Source organism: Saimiri boliviensis, chromosome 17, assembly GCF_048565385.1.
Source record: "Saimiri boliviensis isolate mSaiBol1 chromosome 17, mSaiBol1.pri, whole genome shotgun sequence".
Lineage (NCBI taxonomy): Eukaryota > Metazoa > Chordata > Mammalia > Primates > Cebidae > Saimiri > Saimiri boliviensis.
Window position 1 is genome coordinate 10,289,610 of NC_133465.1, and position 12,491 is coordinate 10,302,100.

General features: G+C 50.1%; 1 protein-coding gene across 6 annotated transcripts in view; it reads right to left on the bottom strand.

The window, feature by feature from the left end:
* The window catches only part of GAS7 (growth arrest specific 7), a 283,465-nt gene that overhangs the window by 41,611 nt on the left and 229,363 nt on the right, over positions 1-12,491 (bottom strand). For all 6 annotated transcript variants that reach the window (XM_003929241.4, XM_074388172.1, XM_074388173.1 and 3 more), the window contains one exon: positions 6,629-6,682. In XM_003929241.4, the coding sequence (XP_003929290.2) occupies positions 6,629-6,682 (54 nt within the window). The remainder of the gene's footprint in view (positions 1-6,628; positions 6,683-12,491) is intronic.

The window sequence follows — 12,491 nt, forward strand, 5'->3', positions numbered from 1 at the left end:
TTTTTTTTTGAGACAAAGTTTTGCTCTTGTTGCCCAGGCTGGAGTGCCATGGCGCGAACTCAGCTCACTGCAACCTCTGCCTCCCAGATTCAAGCGATTCTCCTGCCTCAGCCTCCCGAGTAGCTGGGATTGCAGGCACACACCACCACGCCTGGCTAATTTTTATATTTTTAGTAGAGATGGGGGTTTCACCATGTTGGCCAGGCTGGTCTTGAACTCCTGACCTTCAGGTGATCTACCCGCCTCAGCTTCCAAAGTGTTGGGATTACAGGTGTCCAGCCCAGACACCTTTCTAAAGACGACATATACGTAGCCAACAAGCATATGCAAAAATGCTCATCACCGCTAATCACTGAAGAAAGGCAAATGAAAACCACAATGAGATACCATTGCATGCCAATCAGAATGGCTATAGTTAAAAAGTCAAAAGTAACAGGTGCTGGCGAGATTGCAGAGACAAACGAACACTTATACATGGTCGGTGGGAGTGTAAATTAGTTCAACCATGTGGAAAGCAATGTGGTGACTCCTCAAATAACTAAAAACAGAACTATAATTTGACCCAGCAGTCCCATTACTGGGTATATATCTACGTATAGATTTATAAATGAATATAAATCTTTCTGCATAAAGACATGTATGTGTGTGTTCCTTGCAGCAGTATTCACCGTAGCAACAACATGAAATCAACTTAAATGCTCATCAACAATAGACTGGATAAAGAAAATGTGGTACACAGACAGCATGGAATACTATGCAGCCATTACAGAGAATAAGCAGCATGTCCTTCGCAGGGGCATGGATGTAGTTGGAGGCCATTATCCTCAGCAAACTAAGGCAGGAACAGAAAACAGATTGGGGCTGAAGAGTCAAGGCAGCAGGATGTGGGGACTCATTAAGGACTCGTCACCCTGCTGCTTCTGCCACTCCTTGAGGACACCAGTCCTCAGAAGGAGCCCTGAGGTGCCTGCCACTGTCTCTGTCCTCTCTGGTTTTGGGATTTCTCCCTCCCAGGAAGCCCACTGGGATTTCTCCAAATCCTCACTCCTACAGGGGAGCCCCGACTCAGGCACCCACCTGAGGGGTTTGCATGTATTCTCATTTCTTCTTTCCAGCAACTCCACAGGGAAGGAAGAGCAGCCTCATCGTACATGAGAACACCAAGGATCACAGAAGCTAAGTGTCCAAATCCAGATCCAGCTGACTGCAGAGTTCAAGCCTCAACCACAAGGCTATGTGATGGGCTATTTGCTCATCCACTTCCCATTCGAACATCCATCGAAACACTGCTCAGTGCCACGCGCTATGCCAGATCTTCCCAGCAATCTGCATGCGTACATTTATAATGATATTTCTCATGGTGGTTTATTTAAAGTTTCTCCTCCTTGCCAGACAGCCTGCTCTACAAGGGGATGGGACCATCTTTTCTCTGTAGTTTCTCTCCTCACTGGTACAGTGTTGGGTACATAGTGGGTGTTCAGGAGATGTTTCTTGGTGTAATGGCTGGAGGCTAGGGATGTAAGGCATAGTGTCTGCTCTCAAGAGTCTCATAAATAAGTCACTGTAATTCTTTGGGATAAATCTACCAAAGAGTAAGCCTGAGGTGCTGAGGTTACTGGAAGGACTAGGTACTCAGGGTAGGAATTTAGAGGTGGTGAGATTTAGGTAGTAATAGTAAGGCCCATGCAGACAGAGGGGTGGGAAGGTGAAGGGTACTGCAGAAAGGAAAAGGACCCAGGATGTGAGGATATGCCCCACAGGTGGGGACTGTGTTGCTCAGTCTGGCTGGGGCTCAGAGTCAGGGAGTAGACAAGCCTGAGGTGAGAGGGGGCCTTGCTGGGGTGCCAAGGTCTGTCCTGAAGGCAGCAGGACACTGGGAACTATGGAAGCACCTTGCAGGAGAGTAGCGATTCATCAGGTTGCTGTCGGGGACGAGCACCTCCACGGCAGCACAGAGGACGCACTGGAGGCAGAACGTGACTGTGGCCGCCAGGGAAATCTGCAGTGATGGGGGCTGGGGGAGGGTCATGATAGCAGCTGGGAGCAGCACAGTCAAGAGGGCATTAAAAGAACCTGGGATACCCTACAGGGAGCCTTGGCAGCACCGTGAAGTTAATATGGTGATGCCCATCCAGGGGCAATTTTGCCCCCACCCCAGGGACATCTAGCAATGTGGAGACATTTTTGGTGTCACGGCTGGGTGGGGCCCGGGGTGGATGCTACTGGCCTCTTGTAGGTAGGGGCTGGGGAAGCTGATAAATATCTACAGTGCACAGGACAGTCCGCCACAACAAAGTGCCATCCAACCCCAAATGCCAATGGTGCTGAGGTTGAGAAACCCTGTTGACTGGCCTGGGTGGAGAGGAAGTGTGTCTCCATCCACTGGGATGGAAGATGGGGGAACAGTCCCTTCAGAGAGAGGGAGGCAGTGGCAGCAGAGGGGCGTGGTCAGAGCTGTGTGTGCACAGATGTCCTGGAGGCAACTGGAGCCTCCATGTTTATCTGCAACGGTCTAGTGCAAGCTCATGCGCAGATGAGGAAACTGAGGCACAGAGCATTTAACTCTCTAGCTCACTATTTAAGTGGCAGAGCAGGGTCTAGAACCAGCGTCCTAATTCCTGGGCCACCATTTTTCTCCAGACCTCAAAGTAAAGGCTCCTATGTCCCTGGATCGGAAGGGCTGGGAGGGCCACACAGCTCCATCCTGTGGTGCTCCAAAGCCCAATGTGGGAAGAGAAGGTGGGACAGAACTTTCCAGGTGTGGATTCCTGTCCCCCCCGGGTGACATTGTCCATATGGTTAATATGAGGGTCCAGCTACACCTCTGGAAAGACCCTCTTCTCTTCCCAAGGCCTCCCAGGCACAGCAGGAACCTCACCGTCACTTTCTGTTTGTTCAACAAAAGCAAATAATGTGGCACCCACAGTTCTCAGTGCTGTACATGTATTAGCTCACTGAATCCTCACAACAGCCCCACAAGGCAGGTGCTATGATCATCCCCATTTTACAGATGGGGAAACTGAGGCACAGAGAGGCTAAGTCACTTATGCCAGATCACACAGCTTGTGCACGGAATGGTGGACCCCAGGTCTGAACCCACGCAAGCTGGCTCTAGTCTAGGCTCTTAGTCCCTGTCATGCTCAGCCTTTCCAACGCACTGAGGTGTAAATGTGCCAGGTCCCCACCCAAGGCAGGGGCTCAAAAGGAAGGGTGCTCAAGAGGGAGCCGGGAGTGGGGCACGTCTCCCCACGGGCACTGCTCAGGGCAAGTTCCAGCAGGCAGTCCCACCCTCACTTCTTCTGAGACCACCGTCCTCAACCAGCTGCCTCTTCAGTCTTGTACCAACTCTGTTTCCTCCAACCCTCAGGGAAATGGAGTAACACTCTCACCCCTCCCCAACTGCTGGGACCACTGTACAGCCGGGGTCCCTGCCAGGGCTTTTCTGCATGGGAGCAGCCAGAACCACAACAGCTGCCTCCCAGAAGCTCTCTGAGGGGTGTGCAGGACGACACAGAAGCCAGAAAACCACCTGGCTGTGGTGTGACAGCCGCTGAACACACGTGCGACCCACCCAAGGGGTCTGACGTAGGGAAGCCCCAAGGCACGCCCCTTCCCTGTGGGGAGCAGAGGCCACAGCTCCTTGCACGGCCTGTTTGACCAGCTTGCCTGCAGCAGAGAAGGGAAGACGGGGGTTTGACAACCCAGGGCTCAAGCCAACAGGCTCTGAATTTTCCCCCAGAGGAAAGCTGATCTGGGAGGGTATGGGAGAGAAAAAAGTCAGCCCTGGAGCTCTGCGGAACAGAAACGACACTACCCCAGGCGTTCACCTCCAGCCCCTGAGCTCCCACCCAGGGTTCTGTGGCTATGCTGGGAAGCCCTGACACTGAGGATCACAGGAGTGCCCAAATTCCTCTTTCCAGGTGACAGTGTGGCCGGGTGGCTTTGTTGTCTTCATTTCTGAAACCCTCTAGATTCAGATGCATTCACACTTGTGCCAAGGGCTGTGAGCTGCCGTGAGCACCCGTCACTCCCAATCAAACAGCACCCTCCACCTGCCAGCCCACAATGGAGACAGCGGAAATAAGACCAAGCAAGGCTGCCAGCCCCTGCCTGCTGCTGTCAGCGAGCCCACATATCTGTCCCTGAAAACTAGCTCCGGGCTACGGGTAGAGAAGCAGGAGCTTCAGAGTCCGGCTTCATTCTTGCTCCGGACCCACCACCCTTTGCTGCCCAGGCCCGGAAATTTCTGCTCCGTGGATCAGATAGCATGGGAAGTGGCTCACCTCATCCCTGCACATTACGGACAGGGAAGTTCACGTCCCAGCCTCCTGAGACCTGAGCCATCCCTTTCCCCTGAGTGTCTCCTTCTTGGGAAACGATGAACTCTAGAATATCAGAACCCAGGGGAAGAGGCTGGGCGTGGGGGAGGAGTATTGTGTGGAAGGGAAAGGGCACCAAGGCCTGGAGACACGTGGGCCAGGGCCAAGGCCAGGTAGCACACTGGGAGGTGTCCTGGGCTGGCAGCCACGAGACCCGGGTTCAAGTCCTGGGCTCTACTCTAAACTTGTTTTGTGACCTTTGGTCAGTCCCTCCTTTGCTCAGTTTCCTTGGCAAAAAATTCTCCAAGGCATGAGTGTTTACTTAAAACCTCTGGGGGCACTGGTTCAGAGGCAGACCCTCCAGTCTGTCCCCAGAGAGAACAACTGTTGGTCTGGGATTCCATCCAGGAATGTGCATTTTAAACGAAGGTCTTGGAGGCTTCAGAATACACTTTGCAGACTCCCTCATGAGAAGCAATGATACGGGTCAGCAGGAGCAACAGGGAAGGCAGTGATGGACAAGGTGTGGGGTCCCAACAAGGGTCCTTCTCAACCCACTCTGACCACACCCAAAGCTCTGGCTGTGAGATGGAGCCCAGCAGGTGCCCCACCCCGTGGGCTGGGCACCATCGCTAAGTGCCTTTAAGGCAACCCTCCAAGACCTAACACTATACTTTTCATTTTGCATTTTTGTTTTTCTTCTAGAATTCAAATATGTCTCCCACTCCCACCCACCTCTTGCTCCTTCTCCTCCTTTTAATGTATTTCAGAAGACTTTGGAGAGCTCTGGCTGTGCCCCAGCATTCTGGAGCATTTTGTGGCAATCTGAAGATGGGCACTGTACCCTTTGGAACTCTGCACCTGGGCCTGCCCACACCCCCTCCCCACCAGCTCCATCAGCTCCACCAGGGAGGCTGCTGCTACCCCCCAGTCCAAGCGGGCTGAGCCATTCTGCCCAGCCCTTGGAGGCACCCTCCATCAGCACAGGGCGTCCAAAGGAGCTCATGAGACAAGGTACCCACACCAGATTCAGAAGGGGCACTGTGGTGGATAAGGGCATAGATTTCAAATCCTGATGCTTCCCACTAGTGACCGTGAGCAAGGTGCTGCTCTGTGTCTCAGTTTCCTCATCTGTAAACAGGGCGATGGTAGTGGGTACAGAGCACTTACTATGTGCAGGCTGTGTTCTAAGTGCTTTCCATGGATGGAACTATTTAGTCCCTACACCATCCCTAAAGCACAGACCATCCTCCATTTCCCCACTTTATAGATATTGACTGAGATGGGAAGAAATCAAGAAACGTACCCCAGGCTGCTGCACAGTCATTCATATAACTGAATGACTTCACAGCCCACATTCATCATTGCTATACTATATTGATTCTATGACTCACACTTCATATAGCTAACGGACAATTAAATGAGCCACCTGGATACTACTTGTGCATAATAAATGCACACAAACATAGCAGCAATTGTTATTGTTAATTGTTTACCTAAACTTTTTCTCCCAAAGCAGGATGTGCAGCCTGGATGGAGCAGGGAAATGCACCCATTCTTGGTATTGTCTCTACAGGGGTGGTCAGAATGGCTCAGAGCTGTGTGAGTTGGAGTCTAAGAGAGCAATCCCCTGTTCCCTGCTCTCCTGCACTTGTCCTAAAATAGCAAACCTGGGACCACACTTCTCAGGTCTGTGCCCATCAGGGCACAATGATGTCTAGCCCCACCTACCCCAAGCACAGGGATGAAGAGTGGAGGTGGGCGTGGGGCTCCCCCTCATCTCCACATAGGGACTTGGCGGGCAACACGAAGTGCCCTGGGAGGCAGTCTGGCCACTCTAGGCAGAAGCTGCCTGCTCTCATCAGGAATTCCTAGGAACTCTATTCTTAGAGCACTTTCTCTTGCTTTTAACTTTGACATCTTCCTGAAGTTACCCCGCACAAAAGCAACCCTGCCGTGGCTGTAATTTACACGTCACATCACTTGTGCTGAGTGCAGTCCACCCCCTTCAACTCACTCCCGCATGCGTACCTTCCCCTCCTGCCCTGAAAAAATGGCTTCTGCATCATCCCAGCCACCCTCCTTCTACTTGTTCACCAGGAGAGAAGTGAAATGTGAAATCGACAGAAGAAGGGGAGGTGGGAGGGGGGCGTGGATGAGGAACTTCAGCGAAATCCCAGCTTTGGAACTTCCCCCTTTCCAGGCTGGGCATCACTTCTGCTTGGCGGTCCACATCGCCATGGCAACAGCCCAGCCACACGCCCCAGTTCACAGCCCAACCCTAGGAGCGCCCCTCGGGAGGTACTTACTGTGATGGTGTTTTCCTTGCTCTGCCTTTTGCTTGGTGATGAGGATCCCAGGTTCTGGGGAGACAGGCAAGAAACATCGTCAAAGCTGTTCTCCATATTGGACATTTTTTCCCCCCATTCAGGTTCCCTGAGAGTGGAGGCGCTGGGGGAGTTTAGGGATGCTCAGCCTGCTGCCAACTCCTAAGTCACCATATTCTGGGCCAGGGCAGGCAGGGGTCTCCCTGACCCCATGCGGTTCCCACACCCAGTTCTCAGGCTGAAGGCAAATTCAGGAAGCCTCCTGCACAGGCTCTGAGAGAACTGCTCCAAAGCAGGTCTCCCCTCCTCTTTTCTCAGTCTGCGATATGGGGAGTTAACCCTTCCACCGCCCTCTGCTGGTGAATGTTCCGCGGGCCGCTTGCTGCCTGAAGCCGCGGAATCCACTGGGGAGAAGAGAGTTAAGGCCACCACCTCCTGGCACTGAAGACTCAGCACGCGACATTTTATTCTGAAACCCCCTGGGTCCCAAACATCAAACCCAAATACACATGATGTACACTGGGGCACTGCTGGGTCACCTCCCCGACTCGCTGCTCCCCCAACCCCGGGAGCCAGGAGGGATTTCTCAGCCAAGCCGACTTTCAGCTTTCATTCAGTGTTTAGATTGCCTTTTGACGCCTTCCATCACCAGCAAGAAAACCAGAGTCCCAAGTACCTCTGAGCCCTGGGGTCCTCAGCCAAAGTCCTGGGATCTTTCCAGTAGAGAAAAGTAAGGACTGCCAGGGGAAGAGGTCACATGTGTCCTACTATTCTACAACTCTAAAGAGAATATTTGATTCCAGTTCTCTATCGTTCTATTAGCAATTATGTTAGGGGTTCAATACCAGAGATCCCCAAGCAGGACCTAGGGTGTCTTCTGTCCTGACCCACAAAGCAATCTGGAATGCAGGCTTCTCCCTCAGGCACTGCAGGTGGCCATCACACATGTGCCCCAGGACTTGTGCACAGCCTTACTCTTCCTTTTTTTAAGGTGGAATCTTACTCTGTCTCCCAAGCTGGAGAACAGTGGTGTGATCTAGGCTCACTGCAACCTCTGCCTCCCAGGTTCAAGCGATTCTCCTGCCTCAGCCACTTGAGTAGCTGGGCTTACAGGTGCCTGCCAGCACACTAGGATAATTTTTGTAATTTTAGTAGAGACAGGGTTTCATCACGCTGGCCAGGCTGGTCTCAAACTCTTGACCTCACGCCATCCACCCGCCTCAGCCTCCCAAAGTGCTGGGATTCCAGGTGTGAGCCACTGCAGCCGGCCTGGCCTTACTCTTTCCTCAGTAGAATGTGGGGAAGTGGCTGTCACTTTACAGAAAAAGGCCAGAGAAAGCATGGAGGGGCTTCTCCAACAAGAGGGAAACAATAGCTTGGGGTGGAGGGCACCCCACCCCGCAGGCCAGCACAACCCTGGACACCTGGCTGAATGACCATCTACAGGTGAGGGCCAGCCTTTGCCTCAGAAATGCATCAGCAATTTAGGCAAATCAGGGAGCCTGAGTGTGTCCCTGCTAAGGTCTCATTCCCTTATTCCCATACAGTTCTTCTTGGGTTGCTAATCAAAGTCACCTCAGGAAAACTGATATCCTTAGGGTGCCTAGCAAAAAGGAACCTTACAGAGCATCAGTTTCACAGACAAGACAATGATTACCAGCCTTCAGACCCAGGCCCAAGAACTGACTTCTCTGAGCCTCAATTTCTTCATCTGTAAAATGGATAGGTTATCTCTGGTCCTCAAGCTTTGAGGTGCATCAGAATCAACGGAGGAAAGTGTCCAAAATAGAGTCCCAGCTGCTGGGCCTGATCCAGTGGGTCCCAGGTGGCACCGGCATCTCTGATTTGCAGAATCTGTGGACCTCACTCGGAGGCACACAGATGTGATCTACTCTGTGGTTCATTGAGGTCCCTCTGTTTAGGGCAACTCCTCTAGCGACCCCAACAGGCTCCCAGCCAGAGTCAACTTCATGGCCAACTACAGCTTCCACAGACATTTTTTTTTTTTTTTTTTTTTTTTTTTTTGAGACGGAGTTTCGCTCTTGTTACCCAGGCTGGAGTGCAATGGCGCGATCTCGGCTCACCGCAACCTCCGCCTCCTAGGTTCAGGCAATTCTCCTGCCTCAGCCTCTTGAGTAGCTGGGATTATAGGCACGCGCCACCATGCCCAGCTAATTTTTTGTATTTTTTTAGTAGAGACGGGGTTTCACCATGTTGACCAGGTTGGTCTCGATCTCTCGACCTTGTGATCCACCCGCCTCGGCCTCCCAAAGTGCTGGGATTACAGGCTTGAGCCACCGCGCCCGGCCAGACATTTTTAATGCCTCATCTCATCCAGCTGGCCCACCCTATACCTTCCCAAGGTGTCAGCTCTGCCAATTTCAGCAACGTAACAAAACTGCCGAAGGAGGAAGGCAAACAGAGGCTACATGGGAGGAGGTACCGGTCACCAAGAAGAGACAGGAATAGGAGTCTCTCTCTCTCCATAGGTTCATTCATGTACAGACACTAGCCAAGCAAATACCTTCCAGGAAGGGGAAAGAGTAGCCTCTGGGATGCATTCTGCTGTCTGCAGGAGTCTGTCTTCCTGTCATGGACACATTACCACCATTACCACCATGCTCCCACTGCAGCCCCCCACCACACAGCAGCACTCCAGCAGCCTTGGCAACAGCCTTCGGGTCTACCTATCGATGCTGATGAAGTTGGTGATGGGGAGCTAACTAAGAGGGGAGAAGTGGCTGGGCGCAGTTGCTGTAATCCAGGGAGGCCAAGGCAGGGGAATCATGAGGTCAGCGGATCAAGATCATCCTGGCCAACATGGTGAAAACCTGTCTTTACTAAAAATGCAAAAATTAGACTCTGTCACAAAAAAAAAAAAAAAAAAAAAAAAAAAAAAAAAAAAAATCCTTACAGAGCAATGCAAGAGCTACTGCCTACGAGTGCTTGCTCATTACGGCAGGCTCCAGGTTAGCTGTCCGACATATTTAATCTCATTTCATCCTTACAACCCCAGCAAATGAAATGACATCAACTCCATTTTACAGATCATGAAATTGGGGCTTGCAGAAGCAAAACTGTCCAGGGTCACATGGCTCGTAAACAGAGAAGTGGAAATTAGAACCCAAGCCTGCACAACTCGTCCCTCTATCTTCCGCCATCTCCCCACTTTGAGACCTGAGACAGTATCTTGTTTTCCATGTCTTTGCAGGAGGGCAAAAAAGATTTCCATCAACCACAAACATGTATTTTGGGACCACTATGCATAAATCTCTGCAGAATAAGGATCAACACAGAGGTCACACCTCCTCCCTATAACTTGGCTAGGATAGAAACACAAGTAATGGCATTGAGGGTGGGTGTTCCATGTGTGGGTGTCGGCACCTTCTCTGGTCTTTGCTCTATTAGCCGTGCTTCACTTTAACCCTTGAGGACCAAGGTAGGTCACAGGCAGTCTCAGGCTCTGCCTGTGCTGCTGAGAACCTGTGCCTACTACTTCAACTTCATATACATATCACATGCATGCATCATACACACACACACACACACACACACACACGTACACACACGTGACACACATACTCTCATAATGCTCCACTGAAAGGGCCCAGAAGGAATGACATGTCATCACAGTGACAACACCTACTAGCTAGAAAATGGTCTCCAAATATTACCACAAGCTCCTTGGTACTAATTCCAAATGCAAGGTATTTGGAATATCCTCTAGTCCCGAGAGGTAAGAAAGTATTCAAAGAATAATGGACACATGCGCACGAATGTTCATGGCAGCACTGTTTACAATAGCAAAGACCTGGAACCAACCCAAATGCCCATCGATGATAGACTGGATAGGGAAAATGTGGTACATATATACCATGGAATATTATGTAGCCATCAAAAACGATGAGTTTGTGTCCTTTGTAGGGACATGGATGAACCTGGAAACCATCATTCTCAGCAAACTGACACGAGAGCAGAAAAGCAAACACCACATGTTCTCACTCATAGATGGGTACTGAACAATGAGAACACATGGACACAGAGAGGGGAGCACTACACACTGGGGTCCATTGGGGGGAAATGGGGGAGGGACAGGGGGGTGGGGAGGTGGGAAGAGATAGCATGGGGAGAAATGACAGATACAGGTGAGGGGAAGGAAGGCAGCAAACCACACTGCCATGTGTGTACCTATGCAACAATCTTGCATGTTCTTCACATGTACCCCAAAACCTGAAATGCATTTAAAAAAGAATAATGGAGAGAGAACAAAAGAAAATAAATAGCTTAAAGGGTCTCCCACAGGCTGAATCCGGGACAATTTGAGCACAACTAGGAATGAATGCCTACGACTAACTCCAAAGGGGAAGGGAGAGAACATTTCTTATAGAAGAAGGCCAGTGAAAAATGTACAAGAAATTGGACGACCACCATTTGCAAACCCCAGTGTCCAAGAGGATTCAGGCCACGATCCTCATGGATGCTCAAAGCAGCGGATGGAAAGACTGTCAGGGCACAGGATAGTCACAGGGTCTTACACTGGCACCTCAGAGATGACTGACAAATTAGAAAAGGAAAATGCAAATGCCCCTGCAAAGGAGGAATCTGGCAGTCACCACCTTGACCCAGCGTTCAAACGGAGTCTTGTGGGTAGAGTGCTAACCTGGGTGGCTGAGCCTCCAATGCAGTTAAGAACTCCACATGCCCTGACCAGTATTCTTGCCCAAACTGCAGAATCTGAACCTAAGCCTAAGAGAACAGTCAGATCAAGAATGTAGGTTATTCTACAAGACGACCGATCTGGACTCCTCAAAAATAGTCAAGGTGTCAAAAAACAAAATAAAAAAGGCGTAAGAGATTGCGTGTAGATGCAAAGAGGCTGATGGAGCAACTCGGATGAAATGTTCTATCTGTACAACAGAATATTACTCAGCCACAAAAAGGAATGGCGTGTTGATCCATGCTGTGATGTGAATTAACCTTGGAATTCTAGGTGAAAGAGGCCAGATGCAAAAGACCACAGAGAGTATGATGCCATTTACATGAAATGGCCAGAAGAGGCAAACCCACAGAGATAGAAAGTAGATTAAGAGTTGCCTAAGTCTTCAGGGGATTCTATTTGGGGTAATGAAAACATTCTAAAATTTATTTGATGATGTAAATATACTAACAACCACTGAAATTGTACATTTTAAATGGATGAACTGTACGGTTAATGTGAATTACAGCTCAAAAAAGCAGTTTTAAATAGAGAGAGGGAGAAACTAAAGAGACACAGCAACCAATGTATCTGTGTGTGAACTTGAACGGATCCTGGACTGGGGAGAAAAGCAGCTGTAAAAGGGATCTGGGGGCTAGGCGGGGTGGCACATGCCTGTGATCCTAGTGCTTTGAGAGGTTTAGGTGGGAGGATCCCGTGAGCTCAGGAGTTTTAGGATGCAGAGCTGTAATGCTGTCACTGTACTGCAGCCTGAGTGACAAAGAAATACCCTCTCTTAAAAAAAAAAGAAAAAAAAAAGGGCATTTTTTGAGACAATTGAGGAATCTGGAGTATATATATCAGATTATATTAATCTGATTTACTGAATTAATGTTTTCTTAAATATGATAATGGTATCATCATTATATCTTCCCCCTGGAAGATACATTCTGAAATATTTGCATTTAAAACAGTAAGTCAGGAATTTGCCTTAAAATAATCTGGATGGTGGAGGGCAAGGGGATTGGGGGAGGGGACGGGAGCACGAATGAATCAAGATTGGCCAAAGGCCAATAATCCTTGGGCTTCATTCATAGATCTGTGGTACTTTATTATCTATTCCCTCTACTTTTGTAAAGGTTTGCAAAT